Source organism: Wyeomyia smithii, chromosome 3 (genome assembly GCF_029784165.1).
Source record: "Wyeomyia smithii strain HCP4-BCI-WySm-NY-G18 chromosome 3, ASM2978416v1, whole genome shotgun sequence".
Taxonomy (NCBI): domain Eukaryota; kingdom Metazoa; phylum Arthropoda; class Insecta; order Diptera; family Culicidae; genus Wyeomyia; species Wyeomyia smithii.
This window is the reverse complement of record NC_073696.1, coordinates 8,472,332-8,493,892: the sequence shown is the minus strand read 5'-3', so window position 1 is coordinate 8,493,892 and position 21,561 is coordinate 8,472,332. Positions and strand designations below refer to the sequence as shown.

Below are 21,561 nucleotides of genomic sequence, written 5' to 3'. Positions count from 1 at the left end.
ACAATGTTGTGCGGGTTTCGATACGCCACCGCCATTAACTCGTAACCGGCGATGTATGAATCATAATAAACAAAATCGATAAATCCATCTGATGTTGTTCGGTTCGCTAGCTACTAGCACCTTAAATGTTTTTTTTCTCAGTTCGCTTCCAGGGCAGTATTATGATTTTTCGTGTTCCAACACAAGACCGACCCATTCAAGCATCCCGTGTGCCGTTTGCGGTTGTGTGGTTTTTGAAGCATGGAAAAAAATTAAATCAGCTTAAACACACAAAACCTCTTAAACTTTTACAAAGTTTTACTTTTTGTTCGTTAATCATATCATATGAGTAATTAATTTAAAAAAAACTCTTCTTGAAGTCTTCAACTTCGCATACCGGTCGCAAACCAAGCTATGCTTATCTTATATTGGTTAGGATTATTCACTATCGTGTTACTTCGGATCAATAGCTAAAGCACGAGGCAAGTGTATAATTACCATGTCATTTTTTCTTCAACGCACACGAGTCTGGATATGAGCTACGATCAATTCTTTTCAATCTCATTATTAAGCATTCACATTTGTTTGAGTCTAACCATTTTTTCCCATTTCCATTCTTCATGGTGGCTGTTAACCCTATACTGTTCAACATTCCTCTATTCTCGATGCGATGACGAACCATTATTGCCTGTGCCAAACCGGCCTTGAAAGGGTTAAGCTGTCACTTTACCGTTGCGTGTGTTGGATGCAGCGTAGCAACAAAGCCTTTGTGGAAATGCAACGTACGCACCATATTGGTTCGCTTGTTGTTTAAGAGATACAAACATAACTTGTACATTAAATTGTTGCTGTAATGTACGTTTGTCTAACCAGGATGCGAATCCAAGTACCGGCGCTGTGAACAATCATGTTGTTGCTCAAAAGTCTAACAACTCAGTGCTGTTAGGCTTAATTGTTTCTATAGGCCGGCATGCGTTGTTCAAATAATTCTATTGAAAGCATAAATATATTATTGATGCATAAACCAACTAAGCATATCTTTCCATCAATAGGTAAATGTAAAACATAACTTTCTTGTGTAATAAAATATTTAATTAAAAATGTGAAATCCATGGTTAACTCATAACCAAACTTTTAAATGTCAATATCCCAACAGCAAATAAAAAAAAAATAAGAAATCTACCCAATCGAGCTCGTTGACCTTTGTTATGTGGCTTCCACTGTCATTGGTATCGCACTTGTTGTTCACTTTCATAAAAAGCACAACAAAGCATTATGGCTAACAATTTACATTTCCCAAAAAAAAAAATAATATCACAAACTGCAGATGAACAGTTCTTTCCCGGACATCAATTTATAGAAGGCCATTGTTTCGGAACTTACCTCCACCGAGTCCAGCTGTTGTTGCCAGCACCAGTAGCCCGATGGCAACCGCCCGAAGCTGCGTACCAGCGGTCAAATTTCTGCAGCGTTTCTGTTTCGCTTCCGGACATTCCGAACGCTCGGACAGAGCGCTGATATGTTGCGGCGTACCTTGCCTTACTTCTGCCATGATGATACCTTGTTGGCTGTTGTTGGCCAGCTGAAATACGTCATCCGGGGGTGAAAAATTTGCTACTGAAAGATCCTTTCTCTTCTTCCTGAACGACGACGCGTCTTTGGTTTCGTATTTCTACACGACCATGAAAACACTTGCGCAATTTTTCACACAATCACACACACTCCGATTTGCGGTGGCCAACCAAACACTGCATGATTTATCTGCTCTTTGCTGCGAAATGGTGGTTTTTCGATTCTTTTCTATCATAAATCACTCCTCAATTTCGATGAGGGCAAACGCTAATTTCCACAAACTAACACAATGGCAGTGATCAAAACAAACACTATCGCTACTCTTTTGCTTGGCTTTACCTTACGGCAAAATGTTCTACTTCGTGTAACAGGAACAAACCAGTTTTCACCTCAAAATTATTGAACCATCCTCCGTCATATTTGCTGCAACAAAATGTATACCCACGAAATACAATTTGACAGTTTGGGCACTGCGTAAACTCACGGCTGCAAGCGAATGGTGCCCTAAAAGCAAGCACACCCTGAAACCATTATTCACAACAGTAATTAGTCAACACAATAAATGTGGATTAACCGGAACCGTTCCCGGTTGCTGGCCGCATCGAAAATACAAACTCCGACAACTGCATTCGATTTTCTACCCGTTTCGTTCACACGCAATTTGCTGCCTCCTCCGGAAAAATAAAGATTTTCCTCTTGCGGTAGCCGCCACACACGGGGTTGAAAACAAGCTTTTTCCACTGAATCTCAATCCCAACCCAACCAATTCGATAACATCCTAATCCACAACACACTTTATTGTCTTTTTATGCACAATTTAACCGATCACATCCAGCGTAAACCAGAGATTCGAGCTTATATCCACGGATGGCCATTTTATGTGCAAAATCGGGAACGAGTGAAGGTAAAGAATTTCGCTGTCATCAGCAGCAGCAGCGCACACAGAGTACCACCAGTGTCAGAAGAAGCTGAAGCGGAACGCACACACCGGAACGGGTCGCGAGTGTACGCGAAATAAATACTACCAACAAAACTTACGTCGCCTGGGCGCTGCTGCTGTGGAAGAAAGTGCTCCAAGTCTATCAAAGCCAACAACAACACGCAATCATGAATGAACAAACGGTTCGCGGAAGGGGAGCGGGGGAGGGGCTGCTGAGTTGCGTTGTTGCGCTGGTGTTCGTGTACATGCTAGGATGGCAGTGTATGTGCGGTTTTGCGCCGTGCGTGACAGTTGCGCGGATAGTCGCGTTGCAAAAATCACCCCACTCCTCGGGGGGTCTTTGTTCGTTTTGACTAATGGGGAGTTTTCTAAAAGGGTGGACACTATGACAAATCTTCCTTCTCGGTGGCGAGCTCAGAAGTCTAGTTGGTAAGTCAGTATTCTTGAATGGCTATTATGTAATGATCAGTTGCTTCTAATTGTTTAACCCATTCCACGCGAATGATGCGTATGGCACCTGACCTCTAAACTTTGATTACAATTGAACAACTAGGTACACTTGACATTTCGAACGACGAAACTGTTTAATACGATCAGAGAACAGATTGATTTTTAATGTGCAATTTAGTTTATGTCAATTGCCCTTGTAGTTGATGAGCAATACGAGATTGAAGGACATTTTTCAAGGTAAAAACTGATTTCTTTTTGCGAAAAATGCTGGCGAAAATAGACGCAGTTTTTCTATCATCGTTTGAAGTACGAAGTACAATCGGAATTTTTATGTAAATTATGCCAAGTGATTGTGAAAAACATTCACTTTTTTCGGAATCAGTGATTCTGTTACAAGTCCAAATTACATTAAAAATATGTAAATTGTACTACAATTTGTATGGATATTGAACAATTCTACACAATTCATTGAACAATTTCTACAATGTTGAATTATATTTCAACAATGATGTTAAGAATAAAAAGTAAAGGTAACCTTTATTAGCTTTGAAACTGCTAACATTCGTACTTTACCGTGAAAACTCGTAAATAGCAGGGGTAGTTTCGCTCTATTCCTGTGAAAAGTTGTCCTGTGTACATTGTATAACCGTTGTCTGGTACGCTCAGCTTTAGAAACTGCCTGCGTTGTTTGGGATCCGTACTACGATTTTTGGATACAGCGAATCGGGCGCTTTCAAGAGCTCTTTATCTAGTGAACCTATATATTAGAGAAATGACAAGACACTCACCGTTAAGGCAACTGTCAACATCAAAACGGATAACGGCAATGCAAAATTATATAGATCGCCCGTTTTGATGTTGACAGCTGCCTTAACGGTGAGTGTCTCGGCGTCTCTCTGGTGTATAGGCTGACTATCTTTATCGGAAGGATTTGTCGCAGATTGCCATGGAAGAACCCTGACATTTGCCGCCATACGAAAGCCTTTGCCTGCTGGTTGAGATAAAACCCCTTGACGAGCGTCGTATGGCCAAGGCAGTTCGAAAAAACCTCACTAGGTTCTTTGATTGCCCCGCTATCTTGACAATGATCCAGCTGCAATGCTCTCTTCGTCCACAACGTCATCAGCGATTACTGCAGACGAACGCACACCGCACGAAATATGGCCAGCACGAATTTGTTCGTCAAATGGCCCTGGTTTATATTCGACTCAACGATATTTTTAATTTCTAGTAAAGTCACTATTGTTTGTTTCGATTTTATTTATGTTATATTTTTTCCTCTTAAGGTGAAAATCCGTGCTAGAATTCTGCCCAAATTTTGGAAGATGATTTTCTCGAAAATCATTAAAATAACGTGTGTGTAATTCGAGCGCTATTAATTGGGTGAAAGCTAAGATTTATACGCTCAAAAGCGTCAAGTGCTTTTACCTAACCTCAAAATTTAAAAAAAAATCAAAAGGTGCTGGGCTTTTATGCCGCATTGATAGTCGCCTTCCAGTGTCTTTCAAGGTGGCTTTTTCCAGCCCATATATATTTGCCTATTCATTAAGACCTCTAGTCGGATGGATTTAATTCAATAATCCAATAAATAATTTAATAAATCAAAAAAAAAAGAAACAGACTAAAACTTCCGAACAGTGAAAATTGGTACTGTATTTCCTGCGGTGAGGATTTTTTGTAAAATTCGGACCACTGCGACCATTATTTTGATCTTTTGTCAAGTTCACTTTTTATGACTCATGTCTAAACCGAAACCGAAATTTTTATAAAACTACTATATTTCTTCTATAACCTTCCTTTGACTTAAATTTTTGTAAGATATCCGGACTACTTCGTTAGCTTGTTTTCCTGTCTAGTTTCGCCCTAATCACGAAGTAGTCCGGATATATTCCTTTGTTGAAATTTGGACAATTTAAAAGGGTTTAAATCCTGTCCTAGGTATACGGTAAGGTACTTGACATTGGTTTCCTGGTAACAGTCAGACCCATTTTTCTGTCACTTGGCAATGATTGCGATATTCTTATTAGGAATTTGTAATAACCTTGCTAGTTAAAGTTTAAGTCCTAATTAACCAATGTGTCTCCTGATTGCGCAAAACTTTTGCTCTAACTTTGCAATACGCATGTATGAAATGCATAGCGCTACATTTGTGCAATGAATAAGTGGTTTGTACCAGTTTTTATAACATCTGAAAGCTGCGTTTTCTGAGCAAAAGGTGATTTTTAAAAATTGTTTATCGATGTCCTTCGGTTTCAAAATTATTGAATGACCCTATGTATCAAATGTCATTAAAAAGATTCTGAGCAATTTTTATCCTTTATTGAAGGACAACAATATTTTTATGAAATTATGTATTGCTCAGAAAATTACACTCTTCTAGCTGATATGTAAAAATCAAAAAATCGTATTTAGCCTAACAAGTCAATTGACAAAGATTGTAATCGGACTGTATATTCGTACATACAAAATCGTGATGTTTCGATAAGCTTTGTCCTCGTGCAGACAATTAATTTTGGGGCGTTCAAAAAATCGTGGTTCATTTTCGTGAGCCGCCTAATATGAATGGCTCGCTCATCCCTCATCCCGTGCGATTTCTTGAAAAACGTTCCGAGCACGTCATACAGCACAAAGGGTGTGCTTCCAGCTAATAGTATGTTGTTAAGGTTCTCAGAAAACAATGCTTCAATAAAAATTAATTCAGGAAAGAATATCCTGTATTTTCCTTTTTCTAATACCCTATTCACACTACACCATATCATCTGATATCAAGCGATTCGTGCTATCGAGGTGCTATCACCATCCATACCACCTGCTATCCCATACAATCGATCTTTCATCGGATATCACCTCGGCGGATATCATGTTCGAAAACCAATAAAAATCAGATTTGTAGCAGTTGGCAACAACAAAGACATTTGACGCAACCCTACAAATTTCGAAATTCGCGTTGCATGCGAAAAACGAGGAAGGAAATATTTTTGCTCTTGTCATCCCGCACATTTTGACAATTGCATATGAGAATTCGCGTTGATGCGAGCCAACTAGCTGACATCTTTACTCTAATTGCATTGTTCTTGTTGTCTTGTTTTTGCTTTGACCTGTTTTCGTTTTCTCCTCCTCGCAATTGCCAAAGCAAATGTCAAATCATATCAGCTTACTGTTGTGTGAACACCCGAGGTTATATCCGATATCATCTGGCGATATCAGGTGATATGCGGCGTAGTCTGAACAAGGCATAACGCTTTTTTGACATGAATTCGAACTTATTGTTTGTTGTCAAAGATTGGAGGCGAAGGTAAAAGTTGAACTACAGATTTCAGCTGAAATTTCTTCGCTGTTTGTTGATTTCGAAAAAAACTACAAAAGAAAATGTACATAACACAGAAAATGTTAAATTCGGTCGTGGGTGCCACCATAATTGCGATAAGATTTTGATGTGTAGAGAAACAGGTACATGCATTTTAAGAAGTACAATTAGGGAAAATTCGCGATCAAAACCAACTTAGTTCTCTAAATTGCAATAATAGTCTTTATAAATATTTATTTATTTTATTTTATTAATAGATTTACTTCATCACGAATCTCAAATCCGTTTCTGTATAATCTGAAATATCATTGTCAAATGGCAAAAAGTATTTGTACACTTGCATATTGTCTATTTTTTTTTTAATACAACATTTATTTGACACGGCACAATACAAAAAATGTCTGATATCCATATAATAAAATTTTACCATAATGAGTAATTCTCGCTGTAACCAAGCCACTGGGTGCACAAGTTCTTTCTAATTTGATGCGCACAGTTATTCAGAAGTAGTGAAAAAAAGATACCTAATTCCTTTTTCGTTTGTTCAAATTTGTAGACCCTATATCTCGAGCATATGGCTACTAGGTTGATCGCGCGGCTTGCGTGGAATATTTTTCAACTTCGTTCGGTTTGCATTGATTTAATTGGCAGGTTAACTCTAATGCTCACCCGAACCAAATTACCCTAAAAACCTTAAAAATTGATGTAAATGAACATAGTTAATCTATAATTTAACTATGTTTTTATAATAAATACATGAATGTTTCTTCAAATATTATTGTTCAGAACAAAAAAAAACCTTGTTTTTCCCAATTTTACCATGAAAAAGAGGGGTTGTTATATAACTATCTTAACAGCGATTTCTCAGGCAGTTTCCCTTAATATTTAGATTCCAACAAGAGGTTCGCGTTTTTTCGTTCTTGATCTCAACGTAAAAAATGCAATATTATATACACTAGGGTGGGGAAAAATGATCGATTTTCCAGAACCAAGTTTTTTTGGTTCCTTTTGGGGCCCCAAACAACCCTAAACTTACCGGAAGTCGATTGGTTTTGTCTCCGCTTGGCGCATTGCATTTCAAATTTGTATGAAAATTTAAATGGGAAAACCTGCTTTTTTGCATTTACCTTTCTAGAGAGTTCAATAATACTCTAATAATGCACTACTTTATGTTAAAGTATAGTATTTTAGATGCCTAACAACTTTGCCGAAGTCACTAAAGAGCTAGGGTGTCCATAAGAAGAGCCATAGCTGTCCAAAGTTGAGTATGTCGATTTAAATGCAGAAAATCTTGTTTTCTGCCAACATTACCAATGTACAGGCGCCAGTAGCATTCCCATCAGAAATAACCTGTCGTAACGAGTTTATACACTCAGCTGGATCAAACAAACAAATTCAGGTCAATATTCTAGGCGTAGGTAGAATCTGCAACGTGTTTCAGAGGTTACTACTGATGGAAACCTGACTAACGCCGGTACACTGACAGTGATGGCAGAAAAAATGATTTGCAACATAAATTTCGACATACTCAACTTTGAACAGCTCTAGTATTTTTTTGGGACACCCTAGCTCTTTAGTGTCCTCGGCCAAGTTGTTAGGCATCAAAAAACCTACCATTTGAAGTCATGAAACCTTTGGTTTGAGCCATTTTGAACTTTTTAGAATGGAAAATGCAAAAAAGTTGGTTTTTCCATACAAACTTCATATAAATTTGAAATGCAATGCGCCAAGCGGAGACAAAACCAATCAACTCCCGATTTATTTAGGATTGTTAGGGGCCCCAAAAAGGACAAAAAAAAACTTGGTTCTGGCCTTCTGCTATCTAGTTTCGTTTTTTCCATATAACGATTCCCCACCCTAATATACACACACAAAAAACACACCAGAAAAAAACCTGATCATTCCAATTGCACAGAACAGAACTTCGAACAAAACTCTGCTGCAAATCCTAACCCACGCTTTCGCATTCATTTTTTACTGTTCTATCCTACATTGATTTTACAGTGCATCGTTCAAACAGTTCGCTCCAATAGTTTAAACATGCATAAAAATCGGACAAAAAGGTGATCTAAAATTTATCAAAGTCAAGTTAAGACAGGACCGTATTTATGCATTTTTAAGCAGAAATACAGTAACAATTCACAGTCAACTTTGATAGAAAAAAAAAACTAAAGATCTTTCAACCATTCAAACAACCGTTTTAACCAGTTAGTAGAATTACTTTAACATTTTGGTTAGAGTTGGAAACCGCGTTTCTCGACCAACGACAATATTTTTTTTTCTCGTACCGTTTACTATATCTAATATTGCGAGTAATGTATATTATACGCGCTATACACAGTACTGCTTGCGACATAAGGTACAATGTAAAAAAAGATTGCCGTTAGTCAAGATATTCGGTTTTTAGAATATGCACTTTTAGAAAGCAAACTATACTAACAAGGTGTTTTCAAACAAAAGTTTTACGAGTGATTATTGATATTGGCAGTGTTGTAGCGTGTGCGGGTGACACCCGAGGGGGGAAATTTGGGTGTCATCACCACCAGGTTGCAGTGAAATGATTTTATCAAAAATTGTGAGAGTTGCACGTTCGTTTTCAATTGAACTAAATCTAGTTTATATAATTTTCGACGGCTTCACGGCGACCACCGCCTAATTGATAGCTAGATCACGGATATCACCCTTTTGAAGGCGACACGTGTGAAAATTTTCCTCAGGGGTGTCACCCCTCTTTCTCAACCTTCTTATGAATTCGGTCGCATGCTTATTAGTCCAAAAACATTTGAAAAAAGAAGAAAAATTGCTTGATAACGATTAAGTTTCACAACGCAAATGTTCGGAAAATTTGGTAGAAAAATAATTTAACTTCAATGCTTCTACACGCTCATTAGGAAAGCAAAAAAAAAATTGTTTTAACTTCTCATAAAACAGAATATGCTGTGACCGGGCTACACACTCATTTATTTTTGCGGGAAACCAGCAAAATTTTGTAGGATTTTGCCGAGCTGTAACACCAGCAATCCAGCGAAATAAATTTAGCTGTTTTTCCAGTAAAGCAAAATTTAATCCAACTGACAGCTCTCAACTGTAACTTCAGCAAACTTGAGTTGAACTGAATAACCAGCAATGAAATTTTGCTGTACATTTAGCAAAGCAAAGTATATTCTGCTGGTAAACCAGTTAGAGTAAGGGAACCAAGTTTTCTTCAGCCACCACCTTTTACCCACCCACAGAGTCATTACCAAATTACTGTTGAACTACAGATGTATATTTATCCTATTTACTTTTACGTTAATCTAGCTGAGCAGTAATTTAGCTATGGTCTCGCAACAGCTACCAGTAACTCAGCTATGATCTCGTATGACTTCGAATCGATTTGGCGGATTTTGGTAATCACAGCTTGACGTGAAAATTTTTGACACATCGATTTGCTCGCAGGTTTCAAGCAAACATCATGTTTTGTGTTCAGCTAACAGTTTTGCTGTATTTTCGTCAATTAGTGAATCAATTACTGGTTTTCAGTAAATTAATCAATTCAATACTGGTATACAGTAAAAATAAAATTACTGAATTAAATATTGAAATGGAGAAAAGAAAGGACCAGCAATAAGGTAAGTTAATAGTAATAAGGTAAGTTGACAGTTCTTCCTTTCGACTTGTGCAAGCAGTATGAACACCGCCATACAGGTTCGACAAAGTATGTCGAACGGTAAATCGAGCAGTCTTTCGATTTCGGCAGTAGTCAAAATCAGAGCGACATTTCTAATAGTCTAACAGTAAAAAATAGCATGTTTTCATGGTTACAATAAAAAAGGTTGTCCATTGTAATGTTGGAAATAGGTTTATGATGTGGTCTACAATAATTGACGCAAAAAATAACAAAAAAAATAACTCAGGCGTCTACAAATTTCAACAAACCAAAATAACATTATCATATTTTCTATGTTTCCGAACAATTATGCACATTTATATCAAATTTTCAAGACCGCTTAGTTTCAACTCAACGAGAATCGCTCAAATAAAAACTGTATCTACTTCAGCCTCAGCCTAAATTTCTCCAGAACTTTAAAATGTTAAATAAAACTGAAAATAGGCGCAGTCTATTAAAAGCTTAATTTAGATTATGGATAGAATAAGCATGTTGAAGTTGTTATTTTCTACATTTTGCTGAAAGGAAATCCTTAGTTTGACATCCCTAATAACGAATTGCCACAGTTAATTTTGTTCACTAACGAAGGAAAAGACAGAGCAGAATAAAGAAAAACATGATTCATTTCGTTTCGAAAGCAAAAAGGCAACGAGAAAATCCATAGAAACTGTCAAACGCTCGCACGTTCATTCATCACGAGTTTTCGCTGCGTGCTTTGAGTTGCAGGGAAAGAATTGCACGGGGTGTGATATTTGTTCCGTTAGGTCAAATTTAGGCATTTGTTTCCTGTTCCGCCCGATCATTCGGCCACGGTGGTGAATAGTATTGCCAGGGACTTAGTTTCTAGTTTGTGAATTTGAATAGTGGCGAAGTGAAAAAATAAACAGCTACCAAGATGATGTCCTTACCGGGAAGTATCGCTTTCGATGAGTACGGGAGACCTTTCATTATTCTCCGGGACCAGGAGAATCAGATGCGGTTGACCGGCAATGAAGCTATTAAGGTAAGAAATTTGGTATTTTTCCCTCGTGGAGTGCTAAAAGAGCAAAAACAAGGTGAAACAAAGGGCACTGCGTGGAGAGAAAATGTCTAGAATATTCTCATTTTTAACTATTTTCCATGACAATAAAGTGATAAACAATTAATAAATACCTTTTTGCAAACGTGGTTATCTGTTAATATAAACATTTGTTTGCTGTTCCCAAAACTGAAGTGAGAAAAAAGATTTTTTCTTCACAGCCGGATGATTCAGTTTCGATCTAACCTCAAATTTTCGTCTTGCTTTGTTCATCTTCCAGAGTCATATTCTAGCGGCGAAGCAAATAGCTGCAACTATTCGAACCTCGCTCGGCCCGAAGGGCCTGGATAAGATGATGGTCAGTGGAGATGGAGAAGTTACTGTTACTAACGATGGTGCCACTATTCTAAAACTGATGGATGTGGACCACGAAATTGCTAAATTAATGGTCCAACTGAGTCAGTCACAGGACGACGAGATTGGTGACGGAACGACCGGCGTCGTAGTGCTTGCCGGTGCTCTACTGGAACAAGCGGAGTCGCTTTTGGATCGTGGAATCCATCCGATTCGAATTGCCGACGGTTTTGAATTGGCCGCCCAGTGCGCTAGTAAGCACTTGGATTCGATTGCCGAGCCTTTTCCCATTTCACGAGACAACAAGGAGCCGTTAATCGAGGTGGCGATGACGACTCTGGGCAGCAAAATCGTTAACAAATGTCACCGACAAATGGCGGAAATTGCGGTTGACGCTGTACTTACTGTGGCCGATCTCGACAAGAAGGACGTCAACTTTGAATTGATTAAGCTGGAGTGCAAGGTCGGCGGACGCATGGAGGACACTTGTCTGGTGAAAGGAGTGGTGGTTGATAAGACCATGTCCCACTCGCAAATGCCTAAAACTTTGCGGGATGTGAAGCTGGCCATTCTGACCTGCCCGTTCGAACCACCGAAGCCGAAGACCAAGCATAAGCTGGATGTCACCTCGGCCGAAGACTACCGAAAGTTGCGCGAATATGAGCAGGAAAAATTCTTGCAGATGGTCAAGCAAGTAAAGGATGCCGGCGCTACACTGGCCATTTGCCAGTGGGGTTTCGACGATGAGGCAAATCATCTTTTGCTTCAGCAGGAACTGCCGGCAGTCCGCTGGGTTGGTGGTCCGGAGATCGAATTGATTGCGATCGCCACTGGCGGCAGAATTGTGCCGCGTTTTGAGGAGCTGACGCCCGACAAGTTGGGCCATGCTGGCCTGGTCCGGGAGCTAAGTGAGTTCCAGAAATGTACTTCTTTTATCCTGTACATCTTACTAATATTCCTTTTTTATTTATTTGTTTCTCGCGTTTACCAGGTTTCGGAACGACCAAGGACAAAATGTTGGTGATCGAGGAGTGTCTGAACACCCGCGCCGTTACAATTCTGATTCGCGGTGGTAACCAGATGGTTACCGCGGAAGCAAAACGTTCCATCCACGATGCACTCTGCGTTGTGCGTTCACTGATTCAGGACTCGCGTATTGTCTATGGTGGTGGAGCCGCTGAGATCAGCTGCTCACTGGCTGTGGCCCGTGAAGCCGATCAGCTATCTACATTGGAACAGTATGCGTTCCGCTCGTTCAGCGTTGCTCTAGAATCGATTCCGCTGGCGCTAGCCGAGAACAGTGGCTTGCTGTCGATCGAAACACTATCTGAATTGAAATCACGCCAGGTTGCGGAGAACTCGGCCACTTTGGGCGTAGATTGCATGCTGACCGGCAATTCTGACATGAAGGAACATCACGTCATCGAATCGCTGCACTCGAAAAAGCAGCAGATCATTCTAGCCACACAGCTGGTTAAGATGATCTTGAAGATCGACGACGTTAGAACACCAGCCGATAAGTAATTACCCTTCTATGATTCGTGTATTCCAGGTTTCCATATTTTTTAAGCTTCCTGTTATAATTCGCAGTTAGTTTCCCACATGGGTGAACAAATTAAGTAATCATTTATCATTTCTTTTTTCATGCAATCAAACTACTGGAAATATGAATACTAACTTAGAAACGGTATATAAGGAGCCTTCCGTCTACAGTCGCTTAAATATGAGAAACTTCTTTTTTCTGCTATCAATTTAAGCAGTATACTTTTGGCACGTTCATTCTACTCATTTTCACATAACTCACTCAGCGAGAAATAATAAACACAATACTTACAAAAAATGCCGTTTTATTTTTTAATATTAGGAACAAAAAGAAACTTATCCTATATCTTGATGAATTTTAACAAGTTAAGCAAGAAGATGTGACTTTCGTTTATTATCGCACCATAATGTTGGAAATATACTCGAAAGTACTTTAGATAAACTTCCGTATTGTATATATTTCGTACTTAATGTAGTTCCGATTGAGACGGTCGCTATTCCAAATCGCTAGCGTCTTGTGGAATATCTAACCGTGATTCTTTTTACACTGGTCGACAAACGGAAAAGAATATAGGTTCTCAGCCATTCCTGCAAAGTTTGATGCCCCTAGTGAATGCAGAAGTAAGTCAAAATGCTGCAAATTGATTACTCGCTGGATTTGTCACTTCTACGTTTGCTTACGGAAAAACTCATTTAAGTTTCTAAAAAAAGTTATCTTCGCTAGGGGCACCAAAATTCACAGTAATGGTTGAAAATTTATAATCTTTCATTTTTCCAGTTTGAGCTCAATGGCAAAGCAAAACGTATTTATTTTTTTAACAGACCTCAGTCAACCTTTACGACGGTAGGTAATTATTTTATCTGACAAATAACTAGAAAGCTGTGTAAGCTTATTTTGCGCAATCTCTCTACTACTGTAAAATATGTCATCGATTGATCGATTTTCTGTTTTTTTTTTATACCAGGATGTGGCATGACACAATGACGAAAATCAGTGCAGAGTAGCATAAACCTAGAAAGACAAAGTCAGAAATTTATTTTGTGAATAGTGAACTCAGGAAAATCAAAAAACAATCAGCGAAAATTTATTACCGAAACAAAATTTTTAAAAAATCATTGCGGCTGATAAATATAAGAGAAATGAATTTTATACTTCAGCGAAAGTCGGGGAAAATCAGAACAATCAATTTCGTAAACTTACAGGGTATCACTGTGAAAATGATACAAACATTTAAGCGCTTTCCGATACAAACTCTGCCCTACCCTGTTAATCAGCTGTGTTTGTTTTGATTGCGACACATGATTGTAGCAGGGATGCTGGGTCATTTAGCCAAATGTCTTTCATTTGTCTTCACCGCAGGGTAATTGTCTTCCATTTGAAGACATGTCTTCCAATCTGGCATCGCTGGTTTGTAGTTCACTTGTGAGAGACTAAGCTAGTGTTTCACATTTTCTTTTTTAAGCATAGTTTACAGTTCCAAGCGAAGTGAAAAATTTTACAAGTGAAAAAGCGTAAATTTTCGCTTGCGAAATCTGTCGCAGGCAGCGTTGCCAGGTCATTTTTTTAAAAATCTGGAAAAGGCAAAAATAAAATCTGGAAAAAATCTGGAAGTCATTTCGTGGGGTGAAAGGTAAATTCTTCGGATAAAAGTCTTGGGGTACGTAAAATTTTAGGTGACAAAATTGCAAAATTTCGCGCCAAATTTGAAGTGATGACCTTTTTGCGGAACAGAGAAAATAAAATCTGGATAAAATCTGGATCATTCATGAAAAATCTGCATAATTGGACATCAAATCTGTCTACCTGGATACATGTTCAAAAATCTGGATAATCCAGCTAAATCGCTGGTCGCAGGTATTTCACCAGCCTGCAGTTTACAGTTTGCGTGGAGCGAAATCACAAGTTTACACTCCGAGCGAAGTGAAAATTGGTTGCAGCTGATAGAATATAAAGGCACGCAAGTTTTCGCTTGCTGTTTTTTTTTTTTCATTAGCGTTTGCATGCGTGAAAAAAGTAAACCCAAGTGAAAAAGATGAGATCCACAACCTTCGATTTCGCTGGGTCGATTTTGTTTTCTAAGCGAAATGAAATTTTTGCAGGTTGCATTTTTTCCCGAACGTGAAAAAAAATGAACATTTTGTATAAGATTTCCACTTCGCTTGGAACTCTAAATAGGGCTTTAGAGGGAAATTTCAATGGAATGTAGATTATTCGTGTTCAGAACCCAAAACAAAAACCGGATAAAAAACGGAGTGCGCAGATGTCCCACCCCTACCTCCAAAAATGTAGAAAATTGGAAGCGCACGGAGAAAAATATTTAGTCAAAGCAATGATAATTGGGGTCGGATCAACTATAAATTTGCATTGATTTTTGCATAACCCATGCGAATGGTTGAGGCAATACTTATCTTAAGTTGAATCAACTATATAATATGCTTGAACCAACTTGACAGAATACGATTGGAACAACTATACTTTGTCATTGGATTCTGACAGCTCGTTTGCAGGCTTTGTGAATTCAACTACAATGATCGTTGAAACGGCTAATTAAAAAAAGGTTGATTCAATTACTGACTTTGTTGAATCAACTGAATCAATAAATTTGTTTTGACCATATATAGTATTGATTAGTTTTTTACTTTGTATAGGTAATTTTGTTAAATAGTGTAGTAGGTGTTCAAATATAGCCAATAGCTTCAAAATTTTCCAGCGCTGCCAATATTCCGAACATAATTTATATTCATTTCAATCATACCGGATATTGGCGACGCCTAGGATAAAAAAGGATTAACTCCCCAAAATACTACGAAAAATTAGTGCACATAACAAAAATTTCATTACTAACAATTATTTTAACATGTTCTTTGTCCAACAGTTACTGATTCTACAATGCTTACAAGTTACATATCCATTGATCCAATAATAAAACTATTCAGTTCAAAAAAGTTACACATTCGGAAATACGGTTTTTCATTAACAAAATGTATGTTAATAGGCTTCGAATCTAACTTAGAAATATTATAAACAACGCTGAGATTACTAGTACGCTTCAGTTCGTATGATTGCAGATGTTCATCGAATTGAACGGAAATATATGCGTAACATTGTAGAACTATCTCTTTCTTTTTATTCATAAGTATTGATTCAATTTGGTAAATGTTTCTCAGTAGCTTATGTTCAATGACAAAAATAGTTCCATGTTCGTAGATCAAATGATGTTTAGTGAAATGAGAAATAAGATGTATGTGATTTGCAGCAATGTCACATTCTTGATATTTTAAAAGAGTTTTATACTCATCTGGAATTTTAGAGCCAAGTATGTTCTCTTTTTTAACCTCAAAGAATGGTGATACAAAAGAATTTTGAAAAATGTCATTGGCAAATTTAAAACTAGCTTTAGTAATTAAAGAACTGCAAATATTACGTTTGTTATAATTTGCTCTTGTATACTGCTTTGCTTGTTTATGCTTGGCCTCGCATCTCATTCCCCATTGTCGACGTAAACTACCAGATTTGATTATTGCTGTGGCGTAATGTACCAAATTATGGTGCTTGGGTTTCAATGTATCTTTGAACAAAATGACGTACTGCTTATGGTGAAACTCGACTGTGTCTTTAAGCTCTTGAATTAGACTAAATCAAAAATCTTTAGTAAGCTACAGAAATAAATCCATACTGGATCTCCACTTGGAACTAGTTTGCCAATTATTAACGATAAAAAACGCATTAAATTTCATTAGCAGTCATTCGTATAAATCTTCCGATTCTAAATATCTCCGTAACTGGAATTTCATTGGCATCAAAACTCCTTTCACATCGTCTTCAACCATTTCTAAATTTTGATTAACTACAGTTGGTTTTAATTCGCTACTTATATTGAAATACACTGGATCTTCGTATAATCCTAATCGTTTTAGATCTCGTATGAATTTATACTCGGTTTGTGAAGTATCGATCGCTGAAAAGACTGATTTGAGTACGAAACTACCATCACGTGAAATTAAACCAGTATCAGTCATTTCCGTTATAATTTTGATTAATGGGATTCAATAAAGTGGATCGCACATCACTTTGAAACTGAAATACTAAATTTCGAGGGACAGTATCCTTATTCAACCACTTTAGGTTTAAACCAATGCTTAAGCGACTAAATTCTGATGTTATTTTCCTTATGTCTAGAGATTTTTGTGTTTCGTGAGCCTTATATACTGATATAAATTGATCGTCTTCAACATTTCTTAAATTTTCTCTCAGTGATCTTATACTTGAATTTTGATTTGAAAAGTTTTTATTTGGACCAGGCTGATCTCCTTCTACATTTGCTGAATTTGTTCTTGGTAGTTCTATACTAATATCTCGCCTATCTTCGTTATCATCATCTGACCTAACCTCATTATAAGTGGTGTTTTTGGCATCGTGGTTTCGAATGTGTTTTTTTATATGTGAAATAAGGGACTACCACCACATGGTTACACACCATTGGTTACATTTTTGTATCGGAATAGACCATTTTACGAGATCTTTCTGAACTCAATTCATGATTGAAATTTTGACAGAACGCTCGGAACCGCTGACATAACGCTCGTTAAAACAACATCATCATCAGCAGGATCCGTGACACCTGTCAGTTCGTAAAATGGTCTATACACCTTTTGCTTTTCATGTTTATTTTGTTGACAACACCGATTCCGCCCTTAAACTACATAAAGTCATGTTTCGTCTTTAACTTACGTAAACAACGAAAGGGGCGTACTGCTAATTCTATTTTTTGTTGTGAAATAAAGTAGATTTCGCCTTTAACAAATTCGAGTTTTTTAATAGTTAGAAAAAAGATACAATATTGTCTCGAAGTTTGAAGGTAGGTAGTTGCTCACTTTATACGTTTTCTGTTAAGTCTATATTTGTTAACAATAAGTAGATTTGCCCTTATCACGAAATATTCCGGAGTTGATTATTCCAATGCATTTGCTTGAAAAGTAACCAATATGTTATTCCATAAATCTCAGTTTCCTACTCCTCAACACACAAGTTTGCTCCATTTTCCGGTCTGTTCCTGTGCGCTTGTCAAATTTGACACGTCGTCGCTGTCATTTGCGTCACCGCGACGGTCGCAGAGCGTTCATCTCTGCGTCTACAGCAGCAGTCAGAGTTTTTTCATTCACCGTCGTAATCGCATTCGGGAGGAAATTTTTCGTGTCCATCGTCGAGTCACCAGCAGGTTTCCGCTCCGTCACTGTCTCGTAATTTAGCGGACCTTGTGCTGAAGTTTGCGGCAAATTGCCTCTGGCGGATATTGACAAGTGAAGTGCGATTCGCGGTGCATGACGTGGCAAAAATCCGTCGGGAAACGGCGCCCTGGTTGTTGGAAATTTTGGATTTTTCGGTTCGAGGCTGCTGATGGTTGCCGCCGTGAAGGTGAAGGAGTGAGCGAGAAAGAGTGTCAGTGAAAAAGAGTTTTTTTTTCTTTGCTAGTGAAGTGAAACTAGCAGCAGCATCGGAAGTCAAGGAAAAAAAGGAGTAAAACGAATGCGTGTAAGGTAGAAGGAAGAAGAATCGAAGGTTGCTGGAAGCGTAGGAAGAATATAGGAGAACGGCTTCTGTCTGTTCTACTGGTTAAGTATAGAAGAAAACCTGGAATCGCAAATCCGGATTACCTACGCTGACGACGAGACTCGAAGGGAAACGTCAAAGTGGCAGTGTTTTGATAAGTGGCATTAGCGAAAGTCTGGCAGTGGATTCGTAATTTACGCGGCAGGAGGTAAAACCAGTTATGAGAGGACGTGTCCCACTTCGGAGCTGGTATTAAGCAGACAAAGGCAGGAACAACACAATTGTGTGGAACATCGGGAGGGAGGAGAAAAGAAAAATACAAACGACAGTTCAGTGAAGAGTAAAGAAATGTCTGGCTCGCTGGCTGTTTGGGGTCTGCTGCCAGTCAGTCCCAATTACAGTAAAAAATTAGGAGGTTGTATCCAAGACACGACCGCATAACTGACGTAGAACTACGCACACTTTTAACAAATGCATTGTTGTAGGTATTTCATTAATGAATCATAAAGTCTACTAATGCTTGCTTTGTGCTGCCTCAACAGTGGGGTAATAAAGACACTGAAAACATGAGCTGTAAAAGCTGTTTCACATTCTGTAAATTAGATGGCTGCTACAGATTTAAATTGCTACTATCCAGCACAGATTGCTCGCTTGAGTTGTCAAAAAATTATTAACCTTCAAATATTTGTTTATTTGCCTTGAGAAAAGCATTTTGCTGCTCAAATTGGATTAGCTGATGGCAACCTTCATGCTGCCTTAGTAGTGGGGCAATAACGGCAGTCTGACGACACACGCTGAGAAGCGAGAAAAACCGCGCTGCTCCTGAGATATAACCACTGGGCAAGTTATTTATTCAGTTTTATTGATTATTGTACACAGCGAATAAACACCGATGGTGCTCTCACACACGCAACGGTTTTAACCCGTATTTCATTGCGGTTTGTAACATCAAGCGATTTCGTTTGCTCGTTGTTGCATGTTGCATCATGTTGCAACTTGGCAGCTGGGAGACGACGAAATTTTGTTGGCATTTTGTTGTTCAAAATCGGTTGCTGATCGCAACCTTTGTGCTGCCCCAACAGTGGGGGAGTTAAGATACACGGACAACATGCACTGTGGAAGCTATTTAACCTTCTGTAAATTAGACGGCCGCGACAGATGTAACTGCTAGAATCCGCACAAAATGCTTGCTTACGTTGTCAAAAATTATTAACTTTCAATTACTTGTTTATTTACCTTGAAAAAAAGCATTTTGCTGTTCAAAATTGGATTTGGTGATGACGATCTTCATGCTGCCCCAACACGGGGGAATAATGGCAGTCTGGCGACACACGCTGAGAAGAACCGCGCTGCTCCTGAGACGTGGTGACCAACCACAGGGCTAGTGCTGCTGCTAAGGAAGGACGACTGCTGTTGACGACTTGTTGCTGTCCAGAACTATTATGAGCGGCTTCGGCTGAAACAGGCTCTTATATAGGCCAAATAGCATGTTTTCAATTGCAAGGTATATGATTCTGTCGACCGTGCTTGGGAAGCAATCATATAACGACCAATCAGAGGACGTAATTTTCGTTTAAACAAGGCTTGACAATTATCAATAGTACAATAGTTTGCATAATCAATCAACAATTTTCTACATTTGGGTAGATGCGTGTATAATTTTCCAAACAATTGCTGCAATAATGAAGGAAATCGGTTGAAAACAAACCGGTTCATAAGCATTTTAAAAGGGACATATTTCGTCCCCTTTTCGATAATAGTTTTCCTATTTACATCCCTATGTGGTAGGCTAAAGAAAAACGTAGTTCTACGTCAAAAGTAAAAGTAGTAATATTAAGTTTTCTAATAGCTTCTTTATTAGTTACATTTCGATAATTAATCATTTCATACCAGAGGATCCTCACCTTTTCACAAAGGTAAATGTAAATAAGAATGGTTGTTTATGCTGACTATCAAATTTCGCTGACGAATATGTTTTTGCTACTAGAAGTGAGTCAAAAAGTAAACATATTTTGTTATATAGCACTGGTCTCTGTGCTTGATTTGGTTTCAAAATCAAGAGAGCTAATCGTGCTAAGGTATGTCCGTGGAATTAACAAAAAAAAACTAAACGATGGTCCACATATATTTTATACATAGTCCCGACAATATTTCAAAAGTATTCTTTACATTGTAAGAATGGCACTTCTACAGAAGAAAATAGGCCCTAGTTTTTTTTTCGAAAAAGCCAATCTTAGGCCAGTAGAAAGTCGACCGAGGTTAATGTTTTACTTAGATTGCATGGCTAGCCAATAAAAGTAATTGCAATAATTTATTCTACCTTGCTGACCATTGTGTTAGGCATAATAACCAACCGTAATTTGTAAATGCAAACATTTCAGACCAATTCCCATACTTTATTCAAAATATTTTCTCCTAGCAAAGCTCCTAACTTGCTATGTATGGACAACGTTAAATGATAGAACTATTTCTCATCAAGTTGAAAGCAATTTTTCACAATGCCACGGGCATGTTTGAAACGACTGTAATTAAAATTCCTACATTGTGGTAAAAAATCGAGGCGAAATTTATCACTGACAACAGTCTTTATATCCGATCCATGGCCATAGGAAGTTCGGACATTCCATTTTTCTTGCTGCCCGCTGCGACGCCAGATGACTTTTCCAAAATGTTGCCACGAGCCAGGCAGCAGCATCGCGCTCCGATTGACGTCGATTCACATGTTGTTAACCCATTCTCTCCTCCCTCCTTACGTATGTGCGGTTACTCGTAAAAAAAATAGTGTTGTAAAATTAAAATTCGCTAATCAATAGAATTCGGAAAACTCGATAAACCACAGCAAGAATAATATTTTTTTAACGATTCTAGTTAAGTGTTTGAAACGGTGCATATAAAAAAGCTTGAGCAGCGAGCGTTAATTAAGTGAATTGTTGCTGTGTTCTTACAGCTGGATTGGTTTGTGTGTTTGAAAAGTGCATTGAAACTAGTGGAGAGTAATAAACTTTCATTCGAACCGCCAATCGTCCAACGGAATCGTGAAGAGGCAACGGACGAAAGATGAATGCCTCCGATCATGGGTAAGTGTCACCTCCTTGATTGTAGTTGTCGCCAGCAAAATTATTCCAGCTGACCCACGATTGGAGTCATTAATTTTATTTGTGAACTGAAAGTCACTTTAGGAGGTGTCGTCACATAGTGC

At 38.3% G+C, this 21,561-nt stretch overlaps 3 protein-coding genes and 1 long non-coding RNA gene across 14 annotated transcripts in view; 2 read left to right on the top strand and 2 right to left on the bottom strand.

Annotated features, from left to right (window-relative positions):
• The window catches only part of LOC129726643 (TGF-beta receptor type-1), a 96,214-nt gene extending 93,718 nt beyond the window's left edge, over positions 1-2,496 (bottom strand). Inside the window, exon 1 of one of the 2 annotated variants that reach the window (XM_055683591.1) lies at positions 1,363-2,496. In XM_055683591.1, the coding sequence (XP_055539566.1) occupies positions 1,363-1,531 (169 nt within the window). In that variant the 5' untranslated portion in view covers positions 1,532-2,496. The remainder of the gene's footprint in view (positions 1-1,362) is intronic. The other variant, XM_055683592.1, reaches the window with a different exon arrangement.
• An 8,072-nt stretch (positions 2,497-10,568) lies between these two features.
• Positions 10,569-13,109, top strand: LOC129728182 (T-complex protein 1 subunit epsilon). Its single transcript, XM_055686598.1, has 4 exons — positions 10,569-10,900; positions 11,196-12,177; positions 12,261-12,789; positions 12,952-13,109. The coding sequence occupies exons 1-4, from the start codon at positions 10,793-10,795 to the stop codon at positions 12,962-12,964; spliced, it is 1,632 nt and encodes a 543-aa protein (XP_055542573.1). The 5' UTR covers positions 10,569-10,792; the 3' UTR covers positions 12,965-13,109.
• LOC129728183 (uncharacterized) lies at positions 13,100-14,013 on the bottom strand. The gene is made up of 2 exons (XR_008728635.1): positions 13,904-14,013; positions 13,100-13,823 (listed from the first exon to the last, which is right to left on the bottom strand). It is a non-coding gene; the product is annotated as an uncharacterized LOC129728183 (long non-coding RNA).
• Positions 14,014-17,918: 3,905 nt separating this feature from the next.
• The window catches only part of LOC129726490 (AP-1 complex subunit gamma-1), a 51,877-nt gene continuing 48,234 nt past the window's right edge, over positions 17,919-21,561 (top strand). For 4 of the 10 annotated variants that reach the window (XM_055683272.1, XM_055683270.1, XM_055683267.1 and 1 more), the window contains exons 1-2: positions 17,920-18,570; positions 21,231-21,439. In XM_055683272.1, coding sequence (XP_055539247.1) covers positions 21,420-21,439 — 20 coding nt within the window. In that variant the 5' untranslated portion in view covers positions 17,920-18,570; positions 21,231-21,419. Of the gene's footprint in view, positions 18,612-21,175; positions 21,440-21,561 lie in introns of all 10 variants that reach the window. The other 6 variants (XM_055683271.1, XM_055683268.1, XM_055683266.1 and 3 more) reach the window with 5 other exon arrangements.

Bases quoted from the DNA above. Each gene is read 5' to 3' on its own strand.
- LOC129728182 (XM_055686598.1), top strand. From the start codon at position 10,793: ATGATGTCCTTACCGGGAAGTATCGCTTTCGATGAGTACGGGAGACCT. The intron at 10,901-11,195 runs GTAAGAAATTTG...TTCATCTTCCAG, and splicing joins CCGGCAATGAAGCTATTAAG to AGTCATATTCTAGCGGCGAA. The intron at 12,178-12,260 runs GTGAGTTCCAGA...CGCGTTTACCAG, and splicing joins TGGCCTGGTCCGGGAGCTAA to GTTTCGGAACGACCAAGGAC.